General features: G+C 44.0%; 1 protein-coding gene across 1 annotated transcript in view; it reads left to right on the top strand.

Annotated features, from left to right (window-relative positions):
- Window positions 1–20,284, top strand: part of LOC109887492 (protein shisa-6) — a 131,550-nt gene extending 111,266 nt beyond the window's left edge. The window contains exons 5-9 of the mRNA XM_031799772.1: window positions 2,534–2,593; window positions 3,995–4,015; window positions 5,248–5,400; window positions 13,237–13,340; window positions 14,985–20,284. Coding sequence (XP_031655632.1) covers window positions 2,534–2,593; window positions 3,995–4,015; window positions 5,248–5,400; window positions 13,237–13,340; window positions 14,985–15,761 — 1,115 coding nt within the window. The 3' untranslated portion in view covers window positions 15,762–20,284. The remainder of the gene's footprint in view (window positions 1–2,533; window positions 2,594–3,994; window positions 4,016–5,247; window positions 5,401–13,236; window positions 13,341–14,984) is intronic.
- The last annotated feature ends 1,883 nt before the right edge of the window (window positions 20,285–22,167 follow it).

Here is a 22,167-nt window from a genome sequence, read left to right as displayed (position 1 = left end):
TTAACCTATCCCCTATCCAACTAGTTCAGTCAGTAACTAGATCATATTCCCTCCACTCTCACTCACTCTACACCAACGATAGGGATCTTATGTCAATACATCCATCACTTCCCACCCTGCCCTCCCCCTCCTCCTCCTCTCCCCTGGTCAATAACAAACCCATTTCTGGATCTCCTCCAGAGAGGAGTTTGCACCATAGGCCCGAAACGGATGACAGAGCACTGGGTGTTTAAGCCTGATATCCAGCCTCTGGGCTCCAGGGGTGGTGGTGGTAGTGGTGTGTGTGTGTGTGTGTGTGTGTGCATGCTCATGTGTTGTCTCTCTCCAACACAGCTAATTGGTCACCTGATTGCAGTGGGATCAATGAACGACCAGTGCAGGGGCTCTCAGCTCAGCAGGACTCCTCTCTGTCTGTCTATGGGGCTCTCTACAGTACTGTCTATATCTATTTCTCTGTGGAGGTCTCAAAGCTCTCTCTCTCTGGGCACTGACAGTGTGGGGCCAAGCCTGAAGTTAAAGGTGTAATTGGGGTGTCAGTCCTGTGTGTGGATTAACTACAAAGAGTGACTGGAAAGTGTTTTGGTATTACAGCTAGAGAACAATATCATTACAGTTGAAATCACGCCTGGCATCTGTTTCTGTGTTTGATAATATCCAAGAACATTAAGCACATTCATATGTTCAGAAAACCCTGCCCTCGCGTCTGTGACTTTTTCGCTAACATTCTCTCTCTCCAGAAACCAAACTCTGATGTCAACTGTCAAACTATACTTTATAGAAATTAAATACGGTCATACAGATGTATGATCTTAATTTGATCACTCTTTTGTCGCTAATCGTTTGCCTGTACTGCAGGACATGCAAACTTGTAGTGTATTTGAGATTTAAAGAGTTTTATAAAGTTTGTAATTTCCACTTTTCCACTTGATTTGTCCTAAGGAAGAATTTATCAACCCCTACTAAAATGTCCATTAATTAGAATCCACATAATAATTTTCACTTTTCTTGTTGCTGCATTTTATTTTACTGCTGTAGCAAACTGGCCCAAATTAAGATTCTACATCTGTACACATCCACCGCGCATGTACTCTGATGACACATTCCATCTTTTAAAATAAATATTGAAACCCGTGCGAGTGAGGTCCTCTCCACCGTCTCAGCTCTGTGAAAGATTTAAAATGGAGTGTTACAGCAGTGGACTCTGTATTCATTTTGAAACAGGCACAACAGCACACAGCCAAGTCAACGTGTCTCAATGGCACTTTGCATCGGGTGTTCCATCTAGCCATCGTTGCTTTTTTTGGGGCTCACACACACACAGACACACAGACAGACACACACACACACACACACACACACACACACACACACACACACACACACACACACACACACACACACACACACACACACACACACACACACACACACACACACACACACACACACACACACACACACACACACACACACACGAACAAGGGCATTCATATGTGAATATTACATGTCAGTGTGTATGTGAATATTACATGTCAGTGTGTGTGTGAATATTACACGTCAGTGTGTGTGTGAATATTGCATGTCAGTGTGTGAATATTGTTTTACAGGGTAACGGCTACATTACTATGGGACTGAGGAGTCTCCACCTCTCCATCCTTCCCCATTTTTCATCCTTCCTCTCTTTTTATCTCATTACCGTTTTTGTCTCCATCTTCTGTCAATCATTCTATCCATGTGCTTGGATAGAGGGCGTTAAAGGGATCCTCTACATCTGAATATATACGCGTGTCAGTTGTTTTTATATCCCCCTGAAAAAAGGTCTTTCATGGTGCTAATCTTTCCTATTCATTTGGAGTTGAAGCCTGTAGATCACGCTTAAATTCATAAGTCTGGATCAACGTAACAGATAGCATTGAAAATGAACTAAGCTTGATTTAATTTAAAGACCACTTTTGAGGTATGGAAACATCTGACAAACGTTCATTTTAGGGTGAATCAACCCTTTATACCGCCACTAGATCTCCCCTTGTATGCCTTTAATTATACCGTCACTAGATCTCCCCTTGTATCCCTTTAATGATGCCGTCACTAGATCTCCCCTTTAATGATGCCGCCACTAGATCTCCCCTTGTACCCCTTTAATGATGCCGCCACTAGATCTCCCCTTGTATCCCTTTAATTATACCGCCACTAGATCTCCCCTTGTATCCCTTTAATGATGCCATCACTAGATCTCCCCTTTAATGATGCCGTCACTAGATCTCCCCTTGTATCCCTTTAATGATGCCGTCACTAGATCTCCCCTTATATCCCTTTAATGATGCCGTCACTAGATCTCCCCTTGTATCCCTTTAATGATGCCATCACTAGATCTCCCCTTGTATCCCTTTAATGATGCCGTCACTAGATCTCCCCTTTAATGATGCAGTCACTAGATCTCCCCTTGTATTAAACCATGTCATTACTTTTGATCAGATACAATATCTGATATGCTTATCACGTTGAATGATCGTCTCCATTGCTGTTTTCACAGGTACCCACCAGCACAACTACAACCATGTGGTTCTAGGTAGCCCAACACGCACCCATAATGGTAAGGACAGCTAACAGCACTGCACCCAGACACAGGGTTATGTTACAGTATCCACTGCAGGATAGGCTACGACAGAGAATTCATGCCCAGTACGTTACTTCGGGTGAATATTGAAAACAGAGCCACCGTGTTATTTATACAAAGACAAATGGCCATTCTCCTCAAAAATCAAGCCCCGGTTTTGGGAATTCACTTTAAAACACTCTTTATACTGTACAGAATGCTACTAATGATACCAGCCTGCTCATCGATCTCTCCACATCCGTTCTCTTATATAATTTTTTTTAAAATTAACAATAGAATCATAGAAGTGTTACATTTCATAACTATGACAATGACTTTAAACAGAGCGAATGAAAAGCCATTTAACCTCGGCCTAGCCTCTGTCTATCACCTGCTAAAGGGAAATACGATTGGCTGGACATCAAGCTAGTAGCATCCTGTTAAGGTCAGGGCATCTCGGCTATATGGTTCTACCACAGAAACAGGTTCCTCCTGAGATGATTGACCCTGTCATTATAAGATTCTATTCTAACCTTCTGCTCTCGCTGAGGATATCAGCCCCGGTTTCCTTACAAATGGAATTTAGGGATTTTCTGCCACCAATTGTCTCTATTCATTCACAAGAGCCGGGTTTAGGGGCTGATGGAGAGATATAAGGAAGCTGGTTTCACAATGACAAAGGGTGAGAAGAGGACAAGGAAGAAAGAAAAGGAGAGATAATCCACTGCCTTTGTATTTGTTTAACATTGGATTGGCCTCTTTGGCTTGTATTCTGATGTTCAAGTGTTGGCTCAACCCTGCGTGGAAGCCTCTCCCCTCTAGGACTTCCGCTGGGCTTTAAGGAGATGCTGTAGTCGCAACACTTCTCCTCGTGTGTGACAATTCAACGTGTGATCCATGAAGAAATCCCTATGAAATCTATGGGAAACAATAGAAATTCATTCCATCAAAACACATCAAAAGGCACACACTTCAATCACAAGCCACATAAAAAGGGCTTGTTGTACCAATGTGCCGTGTTGCTTAGATACACTGCAACCTGTGCTGTCCTCCATGAAGCAACTACTGGCTTTCTGTCAATCAAAAAGGGGATTACAAAAAAACGTATTCATTCATAAGGTTCATTATAACTGTATTTAAAGGCACATTAGATAATTGGTCTGTTCCAAATACATACAAGCTATAGACATCATTAGTTTATTCCTGGACTTATGGTAATGAATGAGGAGTGTGTTGGCTGATTGTTGGTTGGGTGTGTGTTGGCTGGGTGTGTGTTGGCTGGGTGTGTGTTGGTTAGGTGTGTGTTGGTGGGGAGTGTGTTGGCTGGGTTTGGTCAGAATGCTGTTTCACACCATCAACATGTTTCTGAACTGTCTGTTTTTCACTTGGGTGGGGTAGCTCACCGATCATTGAGACGTGGTAAGTCACACACACACACGCACTTATACACACATAGTCTTATTCACACAGAAATCAACATAATTGTCCTCGCATTCAAACACACCCTTCCATTCAAACACACCCTTCCATTCAAACACACCCTTCCATTCAAACACACCCTTCCTCACACTCGTCCACCCTTCAGCCGTTGTACCTTCCCCAGTACACATTCCTCAGTCGTAATGTGCCTGGTGATTCAGCAGTGTGTTTCTGATTCTGGAGGTAGCTAACAGCATGTCACATTGTCTATTTTCCCTGTGTTGAGAGAGTATGGATAGTGTTGCCCTCCCGAAACTCCTCCCATCTGGCCTTTTTATGTCCCTCTCTCTCTCTTCATCTCTATATTTATTCCACCCTCTTGACTATTTCTCTCTCTTTTTGCTTTCCCTCCTTCCCTCTTCTCCAACCCCACCACCCCCTTCTCTCCTTCCATCTGTATCTTCTCATTCTCTCCTCTTTTTTTCTCATCCCTCTCTCACTTTATCACTGGAGCCTGGACATGAGCCGCACCCTGCTGCCCAATTCTCTGCTGCTCTGCATGACAGACTCACAGCCCACAGGAGAGAGAGAGAGAGACAGAGACAGGGAGGGATGGAGAGAAAAGAGAGGGAGGGATATATAGAGGGGGAGAGAGCAGGAGCTAGGAGAGAGAAGGAGAGAGAGAAAGAGAGAGAAACTGAAGAGGGGAGTTTGAGAAAAAAAGGGTGAAGATAGAGAAAGGTCCACAGTCCCAGTTTTCCCATCTCTCTCTCTCTCTGGCATCACATTATATCAGTCAGACAAGCGTGTCGCTGCCCTGTCCTAGCCCTCTCCCCATTCCACCACTCCTCAAATGACAGCACACAAACTGTCACAGTCAGGGTCACAGTGAAGCAGACATCTGTTGTTTGGTCTGGTGTTGTTTTGGGGCCGTTGTCACCTCTCCTGTCACACCCTTTACCTACTGTACCAGACAGTGTCAAATGCTCCCAGAGTGCCTCTTAACCCACATCCCCTAGCCCATCTCCTACTTTCAACTCCCCCCCACCCAGACTCTACCAAACACTCCCTAAACAAGTTCCTGTCAGATGACCACCTCCCCTCCCTCTCGTACCTCCCTCCACCCTTCCTCAGCAGAGGTGCTCTACCATCGTTGCCTTTGGTCTGACGCCGTATATTTTTTTTAGGAAAACATTTCCCCCCCTCTTGTTTGTTTTGCTGTGTCTCCCCAGAGAACACTAGGGTGAGTGGCATCCTGACCTCACAGACGGAGCCATACGACCTGTCCTCCTCGCGCTCCTTCCAGAGCCTGTCCCACCTACCGCCCACCTACGAGGCCGCCGTCAAGGCCGACCTCAACAGATACTCCTCCCTCAAGAGACTGAGTAGGTCCCGACCACAGCACAGTTCACCATTAGCAGTAACGCTGACAGAGTTGCCACTGCCTCTTTTTAAATGTTCTGCATGTTAAAAATGATACTGCATAAGTTACGGCCTGATCTGGCATGTTAAAACTCTGCATTCGTAACTCGGCTCGTTCCTCAACTGACAAACGTTCATGAGGGATTACACCATATGCCCCTAAAGATGCAATGACAGGATACTTTCTCCTGAAAGGGTCATACTGTTCATTAGAAGTGCACCAGCATTCACTACCTTTCCAGAAAGCCTCGACTCTCGAAGGCATAAACAGCGTCTGAATGAGAGGCCACAGAAAAAAAAAAAATGACATGTCATCCACTCTCCTCTGTAACGTCCGACAAGTCACCGCGTCTTGAAAACCATATACGCCACACGCTCACCGTCTCCCCTTAAACATTTATCTAGAGAGAAGCAGCAATAGCATCAGCCACCATTTCTCTTAGAGTATTTAACCACATTAAGCTCTGATCTGCGCTCTAGCAGCCACTCTGTATTGATTCAGTGTCCTACGCTGGCTTCTGCAGCCGAATGAGGTCTCATGTCATCATATTCCAGAAGTGTAATGCAAATATTCCTTAAGGCTTGTGTAATCGCATCATGGCTGTCCTGTACTTCTCTGTTGGCACGGGAACAAAGGGAGGCATATGAATCTATGGTGCAGGCTACAACTCAAAGTCGGTGCTACTAAAACTCCTGTAAGGGGATTTTTATTCAGTCAGCACACAGACACACACACACACACACGCACACACACACACACATACACACACACACGCACACACACACACACACGCACACACACGCACACACACACACACACACACACACACACACACACACACACACACACACACACACACACACACACACACACACACACACACACACACACACACACACACACACTTCAGTCAAAAACACCTTCCGAGCTCACATGGTGTTTCACTAAACGTTTAACAAAGTAAAGGATCTGAGTCTACAACCGATCTCATCAGCCATCTCTAGACTGGGTCACCATCATTATACCGATCTCATCAGCCATCTCTAGACTGGGTCACCATCATTATACTGATCTTATCAGCCATCTCTAGACTGGGTCACCATCATTATACTGATCTCATCAGCCATCTCTAGACTGGGTCACCATCATTATACTGATCTCATCAGCCATCTCTAGACTGGGTCACCATCATTATACTGATCTCATCAGCCATCTCTAGACTGGGTCACCATCATTATACTGATCTCATCAGCCATCTCTAGACTGGGTCACCATCATTATACTGATCTCATCAGCCATCTCTAGACTGGGTCACCATCATTATACTGATCTCATCAGCCATCTCTAGACTCGGTCACCATCATTATACTGATCTCATCAGCCATCTCTAGACTGGGTCACCATCATTATACTGATCTCATCAGCCATCTCTAGACTGGGTCACCATCATTATACTGATCTCATCAGCCATCTCTAGACTGGGTCACCATCATTATACTGATCTCATCAGCCATCTCTAGACTGGGTCACCATCATTATACTGATCTCATCAGCCATCTCTAGACTGGGTCACCATCATTATACTGATCTCATCAGCCATCTCTAGACTGGGTCACCATCATTATACTGATCTCATCAGCCATCTCTAGACTGGGTCACCATCATTATACTGATCTCATCAGCCATCTCTAGACTGGGTCACCATCATTATACTGATCTCATCAGCCATCTCTAGACTGGGTCACCATCATTGTACTGATCTCAACAGCCATCTCTAGAGTGGGTCACAATCATTATACTGATCTCATAAGCCATCTCTAGACTGGGTCACCATCATTATACTGATCTCATCAGCCATCTCTAGACTGGGTCACCATCGTTATACTGATCTCATCAGCCATCTCTAGACTGGGTCACCATCGTTATACTGATCTCATCAGCCATCTCTAGACTTGGTCACCATCGTTATACTGATCTCATCAGCCATCTCTAGACTGGGTCACCATCATTATACTGATCTCATCAGCCATCTCTAGACTGGGTCACCATCATTATACTGATCTCATCAGCCATCTCTAGACTGGGTCACCATCATTATACTGATCCTGTCAGCCATCTCTAGACTGGGTCACCATCGTTATACTGATCTCATCAGCCATCTCTAGACTGGGTCACCATCGTTATACTGATCTCAACAGCCATCTCTAGAGTGGGTCACCATCGTTATACTGATCTCAACAGCCATCTCTAGACTGGGTCACCATCATTATACTGATCCTGTCTCAGGTGTCTCTTGTTATTGTCTACTTTTGATCCACATATGTAACCTACTGGAGAGCTATTCTTTGTCTACACCCATTCAGCATCGTTCACAGCCTCTTAAGCCTTAGTCACACTCATCTATTTAAGGACTCACATGTGAGGTCATGTGGTAAACACACACTATATCAAATCAAATCTAAGTTTATTTGTCACATGCACAGGATACAGAAGGTGTAAACGGTACAGTGATAGTACTGGCATAGAGGCAACATCAACAACAGAAAGTGTCCAGACAGAAATATTCTATTCATATTTTATCATTATTAGATGACGCTTACCCGACACACTGGTCTAAATTGATGGGTCATGTGAAGGAAATGCTATAACCACCCCTCACACACAGAGGATGGGTCACTATTGTCTAGACATGTACACGAAATACAATAGATGGCCACAATAACCCCCAGACACACCTGGCGAATTTGATGGGTCATGTAATTATCCAGCCGAAGTGGAATCTTTTGTTTAGACATGTAGCTAGCTAGGTAGCTGAATAATGAACCGGCATGGTCCCAACTCATACTACTACCAATACAAACATTGTCATAGCTGTAGCTGTAGTATGACTCTGCAGGTAGCTAAAGCTAACAAACTAGGTTCAATGTTATCTAGCTAACATTAGGCTATTAACTAGAAATGCAAATGGATTGCTGATTTGAATAATATTACTACACAGATCATACACGTGACGTTAGTTAGCGAGCCAGCAAGTTAATGTTTGCTAGCGAACAGTATGCTTTAACTTGCAAATAAAAACAACTTTCTGACTAAATTAGAAACTTATATCTGAAGATGTAGCTAGCACTCTTAAATAAATGGATGAACTCTTCACGGCAGACTAGAACCCTTTAACTTAATTTTGTTTTATAGCCACATCTTGTTTGGCCAGCGTTGTGTCAAGGTACTCTAGTTCACACTGACCGTGGCGTGTGTAGAAAGTAGCCCATCACTTTTCCCAACTGATCTGTCAGTAGGAAAATAACGGCTGTTAAATAGCGCTATTAATTTCAGCGCCTATTATAAAATTCAGGGCATCAATGTTGTTGAGAAAAGTAGCAAAACAATTGTATTTGTATTTATGGATTGGCTCTCCTGTGAAGTGGTGACGTGCGACATACACTTAGTTTCCTGAAACGAGTCACATATATGGAAGGGTGTCATCAATCAAACAATGTTCCACAGTGTGAATCTAACAGAACTGTGTCTGCATATTGATTGGAACATGCTATGTCGTTGCTTGGAAAATGTCCGTGCTTGGGAAATGTTAGTTCTTGGGAAAATGTCTCAATGTGTGTTGGCATGGTGAATGTTGTTATCCTGGAAAGCTGTTTCATACAATACACTTTTTTTTTGTTGATTTCAATTTATCAGGGAGTGCTGCAGGACAACCTAGTTCTCGCGACTATGGTCGGGGCCCATAATCCAGTCCAGTGAAGCCGTAGAATAATCTCTTCCTCTATGTTGAAATTTAAAACTGTTTAATTTAAAACTGTCCTCAGCTGATGCCAGCCGGTCTAGCTGTCTTTATCTGCTTGCAAAGCAAATCATTTACAGCAGCAAATATCCAAAAGGCACCATGCAGTTCTCTTTGTTAGTCAGCTAGTGTCTTTCTACTGAAAGATCATGTAGGATAATGCCCGAGGCTTAATGGTATAATGAAAAAGAAAAATCTCAGCTTCTACTTATGAATGTAAATTGATGTATACATTCAAAGTACAGCACACAGTGTTTTTACGCACATTATGTATCAAAAGTAATTTATTCATAATTTTTATCAGAAGATTTTTCTTATTATCTACATATCTACATTTTTCTCTCATCTAAAAATAACTGCTTCAGAATGAAGTCTTATTTTGATCGACTCTTTCATGAATCAGATTTATATTTAACCGATTCATTGTGATTATTCTCATGCCAGATAAAATATACACATCTATTTTCATTATTCATCAGGTAATGTACCTTAGCGAAATCCCTTTGAGCGTCCTGTCATAATTGACGTTTGTGTACAGGTAGCGATCAGCCTGAGATTGTTTGTTGTTGTGACCCTATCGTAACTGACACGGCTTGGTGTTCTCTTTCTGGGTTCTGTGTAAAGTGGAGACGTCTTTTGTCATAAATCTAGAAATAACGGACGAATGCTATTAACGTTCACCTTCCATCTCACTTTAGCAGTAAAACATTCAAAAGACAGAGTGAGAAAGAATAGAGACTCCAAGGACATCAACTGTCCAGTGACGTCTCACATTATGTCTTGATGGGGGTGAACTTTAAAAATGTATATTTTGGAAATTTTATGCCGCAGCTTTACTTAGTGTGTGTGTGTGTGTGTTTGTGTGTCTGTGCGTGTAGCGCACGTGCTTGTGTGTGTATGTGTGACTATGTCGAATCTCTACGCATGACTAATGATTGATGCATGGTTCCCAATGAGTCTGCTGCATAATACATACATGGTGTGAGGGTGTGATATCACACATCCTTCCAAGACAATCTGGAGGCATGAACATGCACTATATATGCAGAAGAATGTGGACACCCCTTCAAATTAGTTGATTCGGCTATTTCAGCCTCAACCGTTGTTAACAGGTGTATAAAATCAACTACACAGCCATGAAATCTCCATACTCAAAGATTGACAGTAGAATGGCCTTACTGAAAAGCTCTGTGACTATCAATGTGGCACCGTCATAGGATGCCACCTTTCCAACAAGTCAGTTCGTCACATTTCTGCCCTGCTAGAGCTGCCCTGGTCAACTGTAAGTGCTGTTATTGTTAAGTGGAAAGGTCCTGGAGCAACAACGGCTCAGCCGCGAAGTGGTAGGCCAAACAAGCTCACAGAACGGGACTGTGCTGAGGTGCGTAGCGCGTAAAAATCGTCTGTCCTCGGTTGCAAGACTCACAACCCAGTTCCAAACTGCCTCTGGAAGCAACGTCAGCACAAGAGCTTCATGAAATGAGTTTCCATGACCGAGCAGCCGCCCACAAGCCTAAAATCCCCATGCGCAATGCCAAGCGTCGGCTGTGAAGAGTGTTGTACCACCTCTTGAGCAGTGGAAACGCGTTATCTTACAATTACATTCCAGACGATTCTGTGCTTCTAACTTTGTGGCAACAGTTTGGGGAAGGCCCTTTCCTGTTTCAACATCACAAAGCGAGGTCCATACAGTAATGGTTTGTTGAGATCAGTGTGGAAGAACTCGATTGGCCTGCGCAGCAATGTGGAACGCCTTTCCAAAAGAGTTGAGGCTGTTATAGCAGCAGGTGTCCACATACTTTTGGTGATGTAGTGTATTTCCTGACCTGTTCTTGTTCACAACCACTATCCCATGTTCTGTTTGATAATATATGAACATGCAGCATTTTCATCTTAAGAACTTTTGGTGTCATTTAAAATGATTTTCACATGAATGGCATCCTCTTTGTGCATGACATGTCTGTCTGGTGCTGTCTGGTGCTGTCTGGTGCTGTCTGGTGCTGTCTGGTGCTGTATGGTGCTGTCTGGGGCTGTCTGGTGCTGTCTGGTGCTGTCTGGTGCATGCTGTATGACACTGTTTGTTTACAGACTTTTACACAACCTTTGGAAAGTTCAAGCCCTCAGCCAGAAACACTGGTAGAATCACAGATGGGGCCGAGATTCTAGAAAGGTTGTACATCACATTTAATATCCTCTGATTCTTCAGTCCCTCTGTTCTCTGAGCAGCCTTCAGTCCCTCTATTCTCTGAGCAACCTTCAGTCCCTCTATTCTCTGAGAAACCTTCAGACCCTCTATTCTCTGAGAAACCTTCAGACCCTCTATTCTCTGAGCAGCCTTCAGTCCCTCTATTCTCTGAGCAACCTTCAGACCCTCTATTCTCTGAGCAACCTTCAGTCCCTCTATTCTCTGAGCAACCTTCAGTCCCTCTATTCTCTGAGCAACCTTCAGTCCCACTATTCTCTGAGCAACCTTCAGTCCCTCTATTCTCTCAGCAACCTTCAGTCCCTCTATTCTCTGAGCAACCTTCAGACCCTCTATTCTCTGAGCAACCTTCAGACCCTCTATTCTCTGAGCAACCTTCAGTCCCTCTATTCTCTGAGCAACCTTCAGACCCTCTATTCTCTGAGCAACCTTCAGACCCTCTATTCTCTGAGCAACCTTCAGACCCTCTATTCTCTGAGCAACCTTCAAACCCTCTATTCTCTGAGCAACCTTCAGTCCCTCTATTCTCTGAACAACCTTCAGACCCTCTGTTCTCTGAGCAGCCTTCAGTCCCTCTATTCTCTGAGCAACCTTCAGTCCCTCTATTCTCTGAGAAACCTTCAGACCCTCTATTCTCTGAGAAACCTTCAGACCCTCTATTCTCTGAGCAGCCTTCAGTCCCTCTATTCTCTGAGCAACCTTCAGACCCTCTATTCTCTGAGCAACCTTCAGTCCCTCTATTCTCTGAGCAACCTTCAGTCCCTCTATTCTCTGAGCAACCTTCAGTCCCACTATTCTCTGAGCAACCTTCAGTCCCTCTATTCTCTCAGCAACCTTCAGTCCCTCTATTCTCTGAGCAACCTTCAGACCCTCTATTCTCTGAGCAACCTTCAGACCCTCTATTCTCTGAGCAACCTTCAGTCCCTCTATTCTCTGAGCAACCTTCAGACCCTCTATTCTCTGAGCAACCTTCAGACCCTCTATTCTCTGAGCAACCTTCAGACCCTCTATTCTCTGAGCAACCTTCAAACCCTCTATTCTCTGAGCAACCTTCAGTCCCTCTATTCTCTGAACAACCTTCAGACCCTCTATTCTCTGAACAACCTTCAGTCCCTCTATTCTCTGAACAACCTTCAGTCCCTCTATTCTCTGAACAACCTTCAGTCCCTCTATTCTCTGAGCAACCTTCAGTCCCTCTATTCTCTGAGCAACCTTCCGACCCTCTATTCTCTGAACAACCTTCAGTCCCTCTATTCTCTGAGCAACCTTCAGACCCTCTATTCTCTGAGCAACCTTCAGTCCCTCTATTCTCTGAGCAACCTTCATACCCTCTATTCTCTGAGCAACCTTCAGTCCCTCTATTCTCTGAACAACCTTCAGTCCCTCTATTCTCTGAGCAACCTTCAGTCCCTCTATTCTCTGAACAACCTTCAGTCCCTCTAGTCTCTGAACAACCTTCAGTCCCTCTATTCTCTGAGAAACCTTCAGTCCCTCTATTCTCTGAGCAACCTTCAGTCCCTCTATTCTCTGAGCAACCTTCCGACCCTCTATTCTCTGAGCAACCTTCAGTCCCTCTATTCTCTGAACAACCTTCAGTCCCTCTATTCTCTGAGCAACCCTTTATTCTTCTCTTTTGTTTTTCATTTTTCTCTCTTTCCCTCCTACTCTCTCTTTCCCTCCTACTCTCTCTTTCCCTCCTACTCTCTCTTTCCCTCCTACTCTCTCTTTACCTTCTCCCTTCCTCTTTCTCTCTCCTAATCCACCTGTTCCCTGTCTTTCGTCTTGCTGTCTCTCCACAGCGGATAAAGACGTTGACGACTACTACACCCGCAAGCGTCACCTCCCTGACCTGGCAGCCAGAAGCACCCTGCCCTTACACGTCATCAAAATGAATCAGGAACAGGTACTGCATCTACACTGTAAAACGTTTCCTGTAAAATATACAATAACTTACTGGCAGCAATTGGCCAGTATGTTACTGTAATGTATTTTACAGTACAGCTACGGTAATACATTTGATGTTGATCCATGTTACAGTACCAAAAATGTTACAATAATCTAATTTCCAGTATATTACTGGAATTACCCACGCAGCGGCATATTACCCAGTGTTCTTTGCAAGTTTTCATTTTTACATTTTGGACATTTAGCGGGTGCCGTTGTCCTTAGCAACTTACATTCCACCAAGGTTGATAAAGAAAAAACGAATCACAGTCATAGTAAATCAAATGTATCTGTAGCTGTTACTGACAATGTTACTGTAGTTAGGGATACATTGGTCTTCAAAATAATTGCAATTACAACAAGATATTTTACGATAAATCTCTGACCATCTCTGTATAGTGCAAATACAATACTGAGATATTCACATTAACTTAATGCCAGAGCAATGAAACACAGTAAAAGTGAATATTAAATCACAAGAAAATGATTTATACAGTATTTTACTGTAATTACAAAGGATTAGAGCAAGCAGGTTGGCGGTAAGAATTAGCATATTACCGCATATTAATGAATACTAGGTGTTTTACATCACTTGCACTTCTAGAGGCTTAAACAAAGTTCTTCCAAACTGGCCGTGATTACAGGACAGAACAGATCATATGGACATGGGTACATATTCAAGCATTAAAAGGTTTAAGACCCACTACCACTCTGATCTGTTCCCTATATACTGTACATGTCATTGCTAGGGAACTACCACCACATATCAGTTCAATTGGTACAGCTTTCTCACTAACGGGTACAAGAAATATAGCCACTTACAAAGCACGCTTTAAAATATGCTAATGCACCATAACTTACAGTACGCTGAAGTAAATATAAGCAAACCAGCAATACAGTACTTTCGTTGAATTGTTTGTTGAATTGTTTGTTGAATCGTTGAATTGGATTGAAAATAAAATCAGTAATTGCTAATAGTGAATGTTTAATTATATATTACACTACACCAACTAATATTTTGTGTTTTATATCACTTGCACTTTAACAAAGACTTCTATATCGACTTCAGAGCAAAAGGACATTACTAAACATTCTACCATTAAAGGGTTGAGACTTGCTGCCACTCTGATCTGTCCCCCATATAAATGTAATTATTAGGGAACCACTACCACATATCACTTCAGTTGGTACAGCACACTAACTAACGGTTGCAACAAATATAGCATCTTACAAGGCATTAAAATATGTTCATGAGACAGAGACTCTTTCCCTGCTCCCAATTTTCCCATTTTCCCAAAGCACCATAATTAATACTGTAAAACAGATTTAAAGTATTTTACTGTGCATGCTACAGTGTTTTACTGTTGGAATTACAGAAAGGTCTTACAATGTGCTTTAAAACAAATGTATAGTATTTTACTGTACATTATACGGTAATCTACTGTTTTCAAGTTAAAAATGCAAAAACAGCGAATAGTGTACGTATTTATATGAAACTGCAGTCTATTTACGCAGTGGTGCTGTTTAGTTAACGCAGTTGCAAAAGTCAGAAAAGACGTTGAATACATCAACAGTTGACTATCTTCACCCTTTCCTCCAGCAGCAGCAGCAGCAGCAGCTCCAGAGCCAGCCCCCCCAGCCCCAGGTGTCCCAGGCCCCACCCCAGCAGCCCCAGGCGCAGCAGGGCCCCAGGAGACAGAGGCCTCCTCGTGTCCAGAGGGCCATGTCCCAGGACCGGGTCCTGTCCCCAAACAGAGAACCCCAGCCAGACTACCAGGGGATAGGGATGACTCGGCAAGGAGGACGTATCCTGTCTGATGAGCAGCTACTGTCTGCCGAGAGGCTGAAGTCCCAGGAACGCCTGATGTCCCAGGACCGGCTGTACTCCAAGGACCGCATGTACTCCAAGGACAGGCTGTTACAATCTCAAGACCACATGTACCCGAAAGACCGCCATTTCTCCCAAGACCGCCTGTACTCCCAAGACCGCCTCTACTCCCAAGATCGCCTGTACTCCCAGGATCCTCTGATCTCGCCGGACAAAATGATGATGTCGCTGAAGCGCGCGTCTGGCGGTTTCCGGGGCAACAACGACAAGTCGATGTCGCACGCCATCTCGCACCCGGATGTGTTCATGCCCACGACACCGCTCATGGACCACTACAAGATGACAAAAATGCACTCCCATCCCAGTGCCTCGAGCAACGCAGGGGCGGCAGGAGGAGCAGGAGCAGCGGGGCACTCCAACACGCTAGCCATGAACCACACGACTAATAAGAGACAGCAGTTTGCCTCCAGAAGGACCCACACTGTGGAGCAGCTCCACTACATCCCCCAGCAGCACTACCGCACAGGCAGCAAGACCGAAGTGACTGTTTAACGCTAGCTAGCATGCTAACGGCTAGCTTGGGAGTGAGTCAGCAGAGAATGCTAACATCTCATCGCTAGTTTATATATATGCCTTTTAACAGACACTTTTATCCAGTGACTTACTGTCTGCATACATTTTTATGTATGGGTGGCCCCAGCGGGAATCAAACCAACGACCCTTTGTGTTGGGGGAGTATGTGTGTGTGGGGGGGGGGGATGGGAAAAGACTGCCGACTATAACAGGACGATAATTGTATGATTTTAAATCAAACAAAAGGTACACTCACATTTTTTGGCATTTTCAGACTTCACCAGATCGAAGAGCGGTAACTGTACTGTAAGAGACTAGAGTTCTTCAGTAGACACAAACCCCACTAAGACTGAGTCAGCTGTGGTAGTGTGCTGTGAAATTGGTAAACTACTCTACTGTTATTCCTGTTACGCCCTAAGCACCCTTGTCCACCACAATCTGGGTGTGATTCATATGAGGGGACATGGGCTATTTGAGAATAGAGAGGCTCAGGCAGCCAATACATCTCTTATTCTAGAAACTTCTACTGCATTGGTAAAACGCCAGGACTGATCCGATCAATGTCTCCACAACTTCTGTTGTTGAGAGACACAACACAACCACAGGTGATGGAACCAGGATGACCCTGTAATAACTTATATAAATATAAAAAACGACCGTTTGTAACTCCAGTCTTACTCATAGCTATCAATCAAAACCGATGTTAGACAAGTGTTCCATTTCTAAAAATGAAGAAGTGGTTTTAAAAAGTGGTTTTAAAAAGCACAATCAATTAATGAGATTTTGTGTTTCTGTTCAGTTGTTTCATAAGTTTGGTCGCTGATGGCTAGTTCGTAGATGATTGTAAATAAGCTATAATTCTAGAGGCAGTAATATGGACCAGTCTGTACCAGTTGGCTTTTGTATTAGGCTGTCTAATGTTTTCAGTAGATTCTGAACACGTTGTAAACCACCACTGTTTCGTGATAAGATCAGACTAGAAAACCCACTTAACCAAGCATTTGACAGGATAAATGAATAATATAACTATGTTTGTAGATTGAGAATGAATGTGAATGAATGAGAATGAATGTGAATGAATGAGAATGAATGTGAATGAATGAGAATGAATGTGAATGAATGTGAATGAATGTGAATGAATGAGAATGAATGTGAATGAATGAGAATGAATGTGAATGAATGAGAATGAATGTGAATGAATGAGAATGAATGTGAATGAATGAGAATGAATGTGAATGAATGAGAATGAATGTGAATGAATGTGTTGATCGTTAAAAAAATATACCACTGTTCATATTTGGATGTAGAATATGTTCCATTGACTTCTATGAGAAGCTGGACAACATGGTGACTGATTATAATTGTTGTTGCAGTAGGGGCAAAATAAACCATCCATATTTTTTTAAACAGGCAACACTATTCTGGAACAACTATATTTGTGCTCTGGTGGTTGATGTGTATGAAAAATGATATGCTATATGTTATTATATAGTCAAATGTTACAGCTGACATACGACTCATCCATATCTGCATGAGTTTGAAAGGGCTGTGAGGGAGAGCTGAAGGTGGGGTTTTTTGGACACTTTATAAGGAAGGCAAGAACGCTTCCTTGCCTGTACATGCTCAATCAAGGGATATTTTATAAATTAAAGGGAATGCAAATTATAGGTAGGATAAAGTTTTTTCTCACGACAACTGTGATCTTGTTTTTCTCAGCAGGGGTCACACTTATCCCTATCATACAGTATGTCACCCTGACAGGCAGCTTTACATGACAGCCTTACCGCGATAAGAAATATGCCACAGACGCAGGCAACCGGAGTACTTTACCACTGGCATCTGAATGAATATCTCTGACTTTAATGCTATTTCAGACCTATTTCAGACCTTGTTGAAATTCGTTGAACTCCTGTGGATGCGAAGGCCAATTCTCACAGCAAACAAAGCGGCCCCCACAAAATACAAAATATTTTCAATTTGCACCCAGGGATGTCAAACTCATTCCACGGAGGGCCTAGCGTCTGCAGGATTGTGTTTTTTCTTTTCATTTAAGCCCACAGCAACCAGATGAGGGGAGTTCCTTACTAATTAGTGACCTTAATTCATCAATCAAGTACAAGGGAGGAGTGAAAACCCTCAGACACTCGGCCCTCCGTGGAATGAGTTTGACACCCCTTAACCCATCAGCATTTAGATGAAAATATGACGCTCCAATCAAAGGGAATCTATGGATGGGAGAGTCAGCTGGAAAAGGTAGACCTAAGAAGGCCAGGCGGGCGGGTACAGGGACCGGAGGTATCTCCACTGTGAGAAAAGGGAATCAGGCCAAGTACAAGGCTTTCCATAAAATAATCGAGAGCTTTCAAACTGTCTCCACATGTGAAAACACAGTGTCTGTCTCGTTCCACAATACAATACTTCTCATTCTTTCACTCCAGTTTTAATGCTGACAAGGTTGAGAGCAGACAGAGGACTTTTATGTTCTTGAAATATTTAGTTTAAGCTGTCGTTGCTTTTCTATTTGTCCATGTTCCTTTGTCGTTCCTGTTCTGTCCTCAGAGAGAATTATTGTCATCTTTGAAGGGCAAAGAAGGAGACCAGTTTGGGCTGCAATCCACGGAAACGCTCACATGTCCGACAACAAACTGACACCTTCCTCTCCTCAACCCAGGCACACAGTAAATATGATAACCAATGAAGGATATGAGTGAGAAACATATAGATCTCCATATTTCACGTATTCCAAGTAAAAATATTTGTTGAGTTAGCATTTTGACCATGTAATTCTATTAGTTTAGTAATGAAATCCTTTAAATGTTCCCGCTCTCCTTCACACACCTCTATGAAGACCCGCAGGCCTATGCCAATCTATGTTGTGGATATCTGTGCAATGCTGCTTTCAGAAGGATCTTTGCTGCAGTTTTTTTTTTACCTCTAATCCATCTGCAAACTAGTCAATAAAGGTTGAGCTGACGGGATCTCCACTCCCAGAGAGGGACTGACATCTACTTTGGCTCTGATCTGACATATTGTATTGGCATCTTAGTGGGGATCTTAGCTAAAACTCAATACACAGTGATACGATGATGATAGCAAGATTTAAAATGTTTATTCTCTACAATAAACAGGCTTGAAGTGTCCATGTGAACAGGCCAAATATTCAAGTCCATATTCATTGAGAAAAAATAGGAACTGCCCATCAACTGAAAAATACCTGGGGAATAAACATGGAATGTTATTTTTAATAGATCGCTTCTACGATGAAAATGTGGCTTTTAAATCCTTCATTCCAACCGATACGGTTGTCCTTGTCCCTCAAAAACAACGTTCCAGACTCAATATCTCTCACTCTTGATAATCCTCCAATTGGAGAGACAGCTAACAGACGTTTGTTTTATGACAGACGCCAGATCCAGATGCACATTTAATTAGTAGCTCATCAACTCCGTCAGAGTTAATTACCCGAGGTCTGAGCCCAGCGAGCAACCACACCAACGCCTTGTTCACACTGCAGGCCTTAATGCTCAAATCAGTGTTGTTTTTCAAATCTGTTTTGGAATACTGACTGTTCAAACAGAACGTTGTGACCAAATCAGATTTGTGTGTAATTCAGACAGCAGTCATTTGCTGACATGGCTATGCTAGTTGTCATAGTAACGATGGGTGTGCGCACAGTGGCGTAGGCTGATTGGTGGGTGTGCGTGTGCTTCCTATCACTCAGAAGTTATGTATCAAACTAAGGTGATAACAACACTTGCCATGGACGTTTCCCAGTCGCAGTTTGAATGTTCTAAATCATAGTGTTAGAACAATTTTAAAGCCTCAAAGGATAAGATGATCCAACTTTCAAAACGAGTCCTTTTTGGCCACATCAGTCAACTATCTTGCTAGCTAGCTGTTTCGCGTTCCAGCATATTCACTCATTTGTTTGTAAACAATTAACAAGCTATTTGGCGACCACATGTTCTTGTAGAACTGTCAACAGAGTAGCTAGCAAGCAACACTATATGCCAAATGTCACGTTCTGACCTTAGTTCCTTTGTTATGTTGTTATGTTTTCCTATGTTGTGTTTGCGTTTGGCCTGGTATGTTTCTCAATCAGAGGCAGGTGTCGTTAGTTGTCTCTGATTGAGAATCATACCTAGGTAGCCTTTTCCCACTTGTGTTTCGTGGGTGTGTATAGTCTGTGTCTGTGTGTTCCACACGGAACTGTTTCGGTTTGTTATTTCAGGTGTCGTTTATTGTTTTGTTTCAATGTTCGTTTGTTTTAATAAAGAGAATGAACACGTACCATGCTGCGCATTGGTCCTCCGATCCTTACTACTCCTCCTCGTCGGTGGAGGAGGAAGACAGCCGTTACAGAAACACCCACCACCAAAGGACCAAGCAGCGTGGTAACGGGTAGCAGCAGCGATCTCAGGACTCCTGGTCATGGGAGAAGATTCTGGACGGCAAGGGACCCTGGGCACAGGCTGGAGAATATCGCCGCCCCAATGCTGAGCTGAGAGGCGGAGGTATGAGGAGGCAGCACGGCAGCGCGGCTGGAAGCCCGAGAGGCAGCCCCAAAAATGTATTGGAGGGAGGGACACGTGGAGTGTGGCGAAGTCAGGTAGGAGACCTGCGCCAATTCCTCATGCTTACCGTGGAGAGAGAGGGACCGGGCAGGCACCGTGTTATGCCGTGAGGTGCACGGTGTCCCCAGTGCGCAGACATAGCCCGGTGCGGTACATAGCAGCGCCTCGTATCGGCCGGGCTAGGTTGGGCATCGAGCCAGGTGCCATGAAGCCGGCTCAGCGCATCTGGTCTCCAGTGCGTCTCCTCGGGCCGGGGTACATGGCACCAGCCCTACGCATGCTGTTCCCGGTTCGCCAGCACAGCCCAATGTGGGCTATTCCACCTCGCTGCACTGGCCTGGCTACGGGGAGCATTCAGCCAGGTAGGGTTGGGCAGGCTCGGTGCTCGAGACCTCCAGTGCGCCTTCACGGTCCGGTCTATCCGGTGCCACCTCCACACACCAGCCCTCCGGTGGCAGCCCCCTGTACCAGGCTGTCTCTCCATCTCCTTCCTACAGGTGCTCCCGCCTGTCCAGCACTGCCAGAGTCTTCCTTCTGCCCAGCGCTGCCAGAGTCTCACGTTTGTCCTGAGCTACCAGAGTCTCCCGTCTGTCCAGAGCTGCCAGAGTCGCCAGTCTGTCCTCAGCTGCCAGAGTCGCCCGTCTGTCCTGAGCTGCCAGAGTCGCCCGTCTGTCCTGAGCTGCCAGAGTCACCCGTCTGTCCGGAGCTTCCAGAGTCGCCCGTCTGTCCGGAGCTGCCGGAGTCGCCCATCTGTCCGGAGCTGCCGGAGTCGCCCGTCTGTCCGGAGCTGCCGGAGTCGCCCGTCAGTCAGGAGCGAAGAAATTTTAAAGCTGTCAAATCCACAAGAGGCTCATTGGGTTACCATATCATGGACTCATAATCATGAAACCACACCTGACTATAACCCAACAAATCCCATGCAGCTTGAATTAGACCGATGGCCATGAATCCCAGCATCCAAATGAACAAGAAATCATGCATTAGCCTAAAACCAACGGTTTGGCATTTGAGAGTCAATATTTACAATTATATTTTAGACATTTAGCAGAGCTCTTTTCCAGAAAAACATATTTCTGACATCGGTTTTGATGAACTTCTAACGTCATAGGGGTAATACGGAGGTGAGTGAGGGGAAACGGTCTGGTTTTTGAAAGTTGAAAAGGTGACAACAATGCTTGGGGTATTATTGGGGTACCCATTAACTTTGATTACCTGCTAGTACATTGTCTTATTGTGAGGATGTAGTGCTGGAGGAGGTAACTTTCAACTCCTGATTACATTCTGCATATCTCAAGATAATGTATGAATGATTGTAAAAGGCCCTGGGTCAAGGGACAAATAGATCTAGGGAGTAGAACATATGATCCCTGTCATTACCAAAGGCAAGTAAAGAACTGCAGCCATTTCCTCAAAATTAGTATGCTGCGTGCTTTCATATTATACACAGCAAACCATCACAAGCGTTTCACATTAACAGTTTCTCAGGACTGACTTGTAACCTAGCAACCGACTGATGTCTTGCTAAGAAGATGATTAAAGCTACCTTCTTTGGCATTCTGAGCAGGATCCCCTTTTGATAGATTCTTCCCCAACCAAACCCACACAGTTCCATGCCAGAAGCTCTCCCTATTACCTATAAATATTGAACTATGATTGCCCATGTTGTTTTTGTCCTTTAAAGACTTATGGTTTGTAACCCGCAACTGCGGAAACTCATCCGTACCATTTCAGGAGCTATAATTCATGAGTTACTATAGGTTATTATGCTGTACATGAAGTCTTGTTTGAGGGCAGGTAGGTGTGTACTTTCC

This window comes from Oncorhynchus kisutch, linkage group LG20 (assembly GCF_002021735.2).
Source record: "Oncorhynchus kisutch isolate 150728-3 linkage group LG20, Okis_V2, whole genome shotgun sequence".
Taxonomy (NCBI): domain Eukaryota; kingdom Metazoa; phylum Chordata; class Actinopteri; order Salmoniformes; family Salmonidae; genus Oncorhynchus; species Oncorhynchus kisutch.
This window is presented reverse-complemented; position numbering and strand designations above follow the sequence as displayed.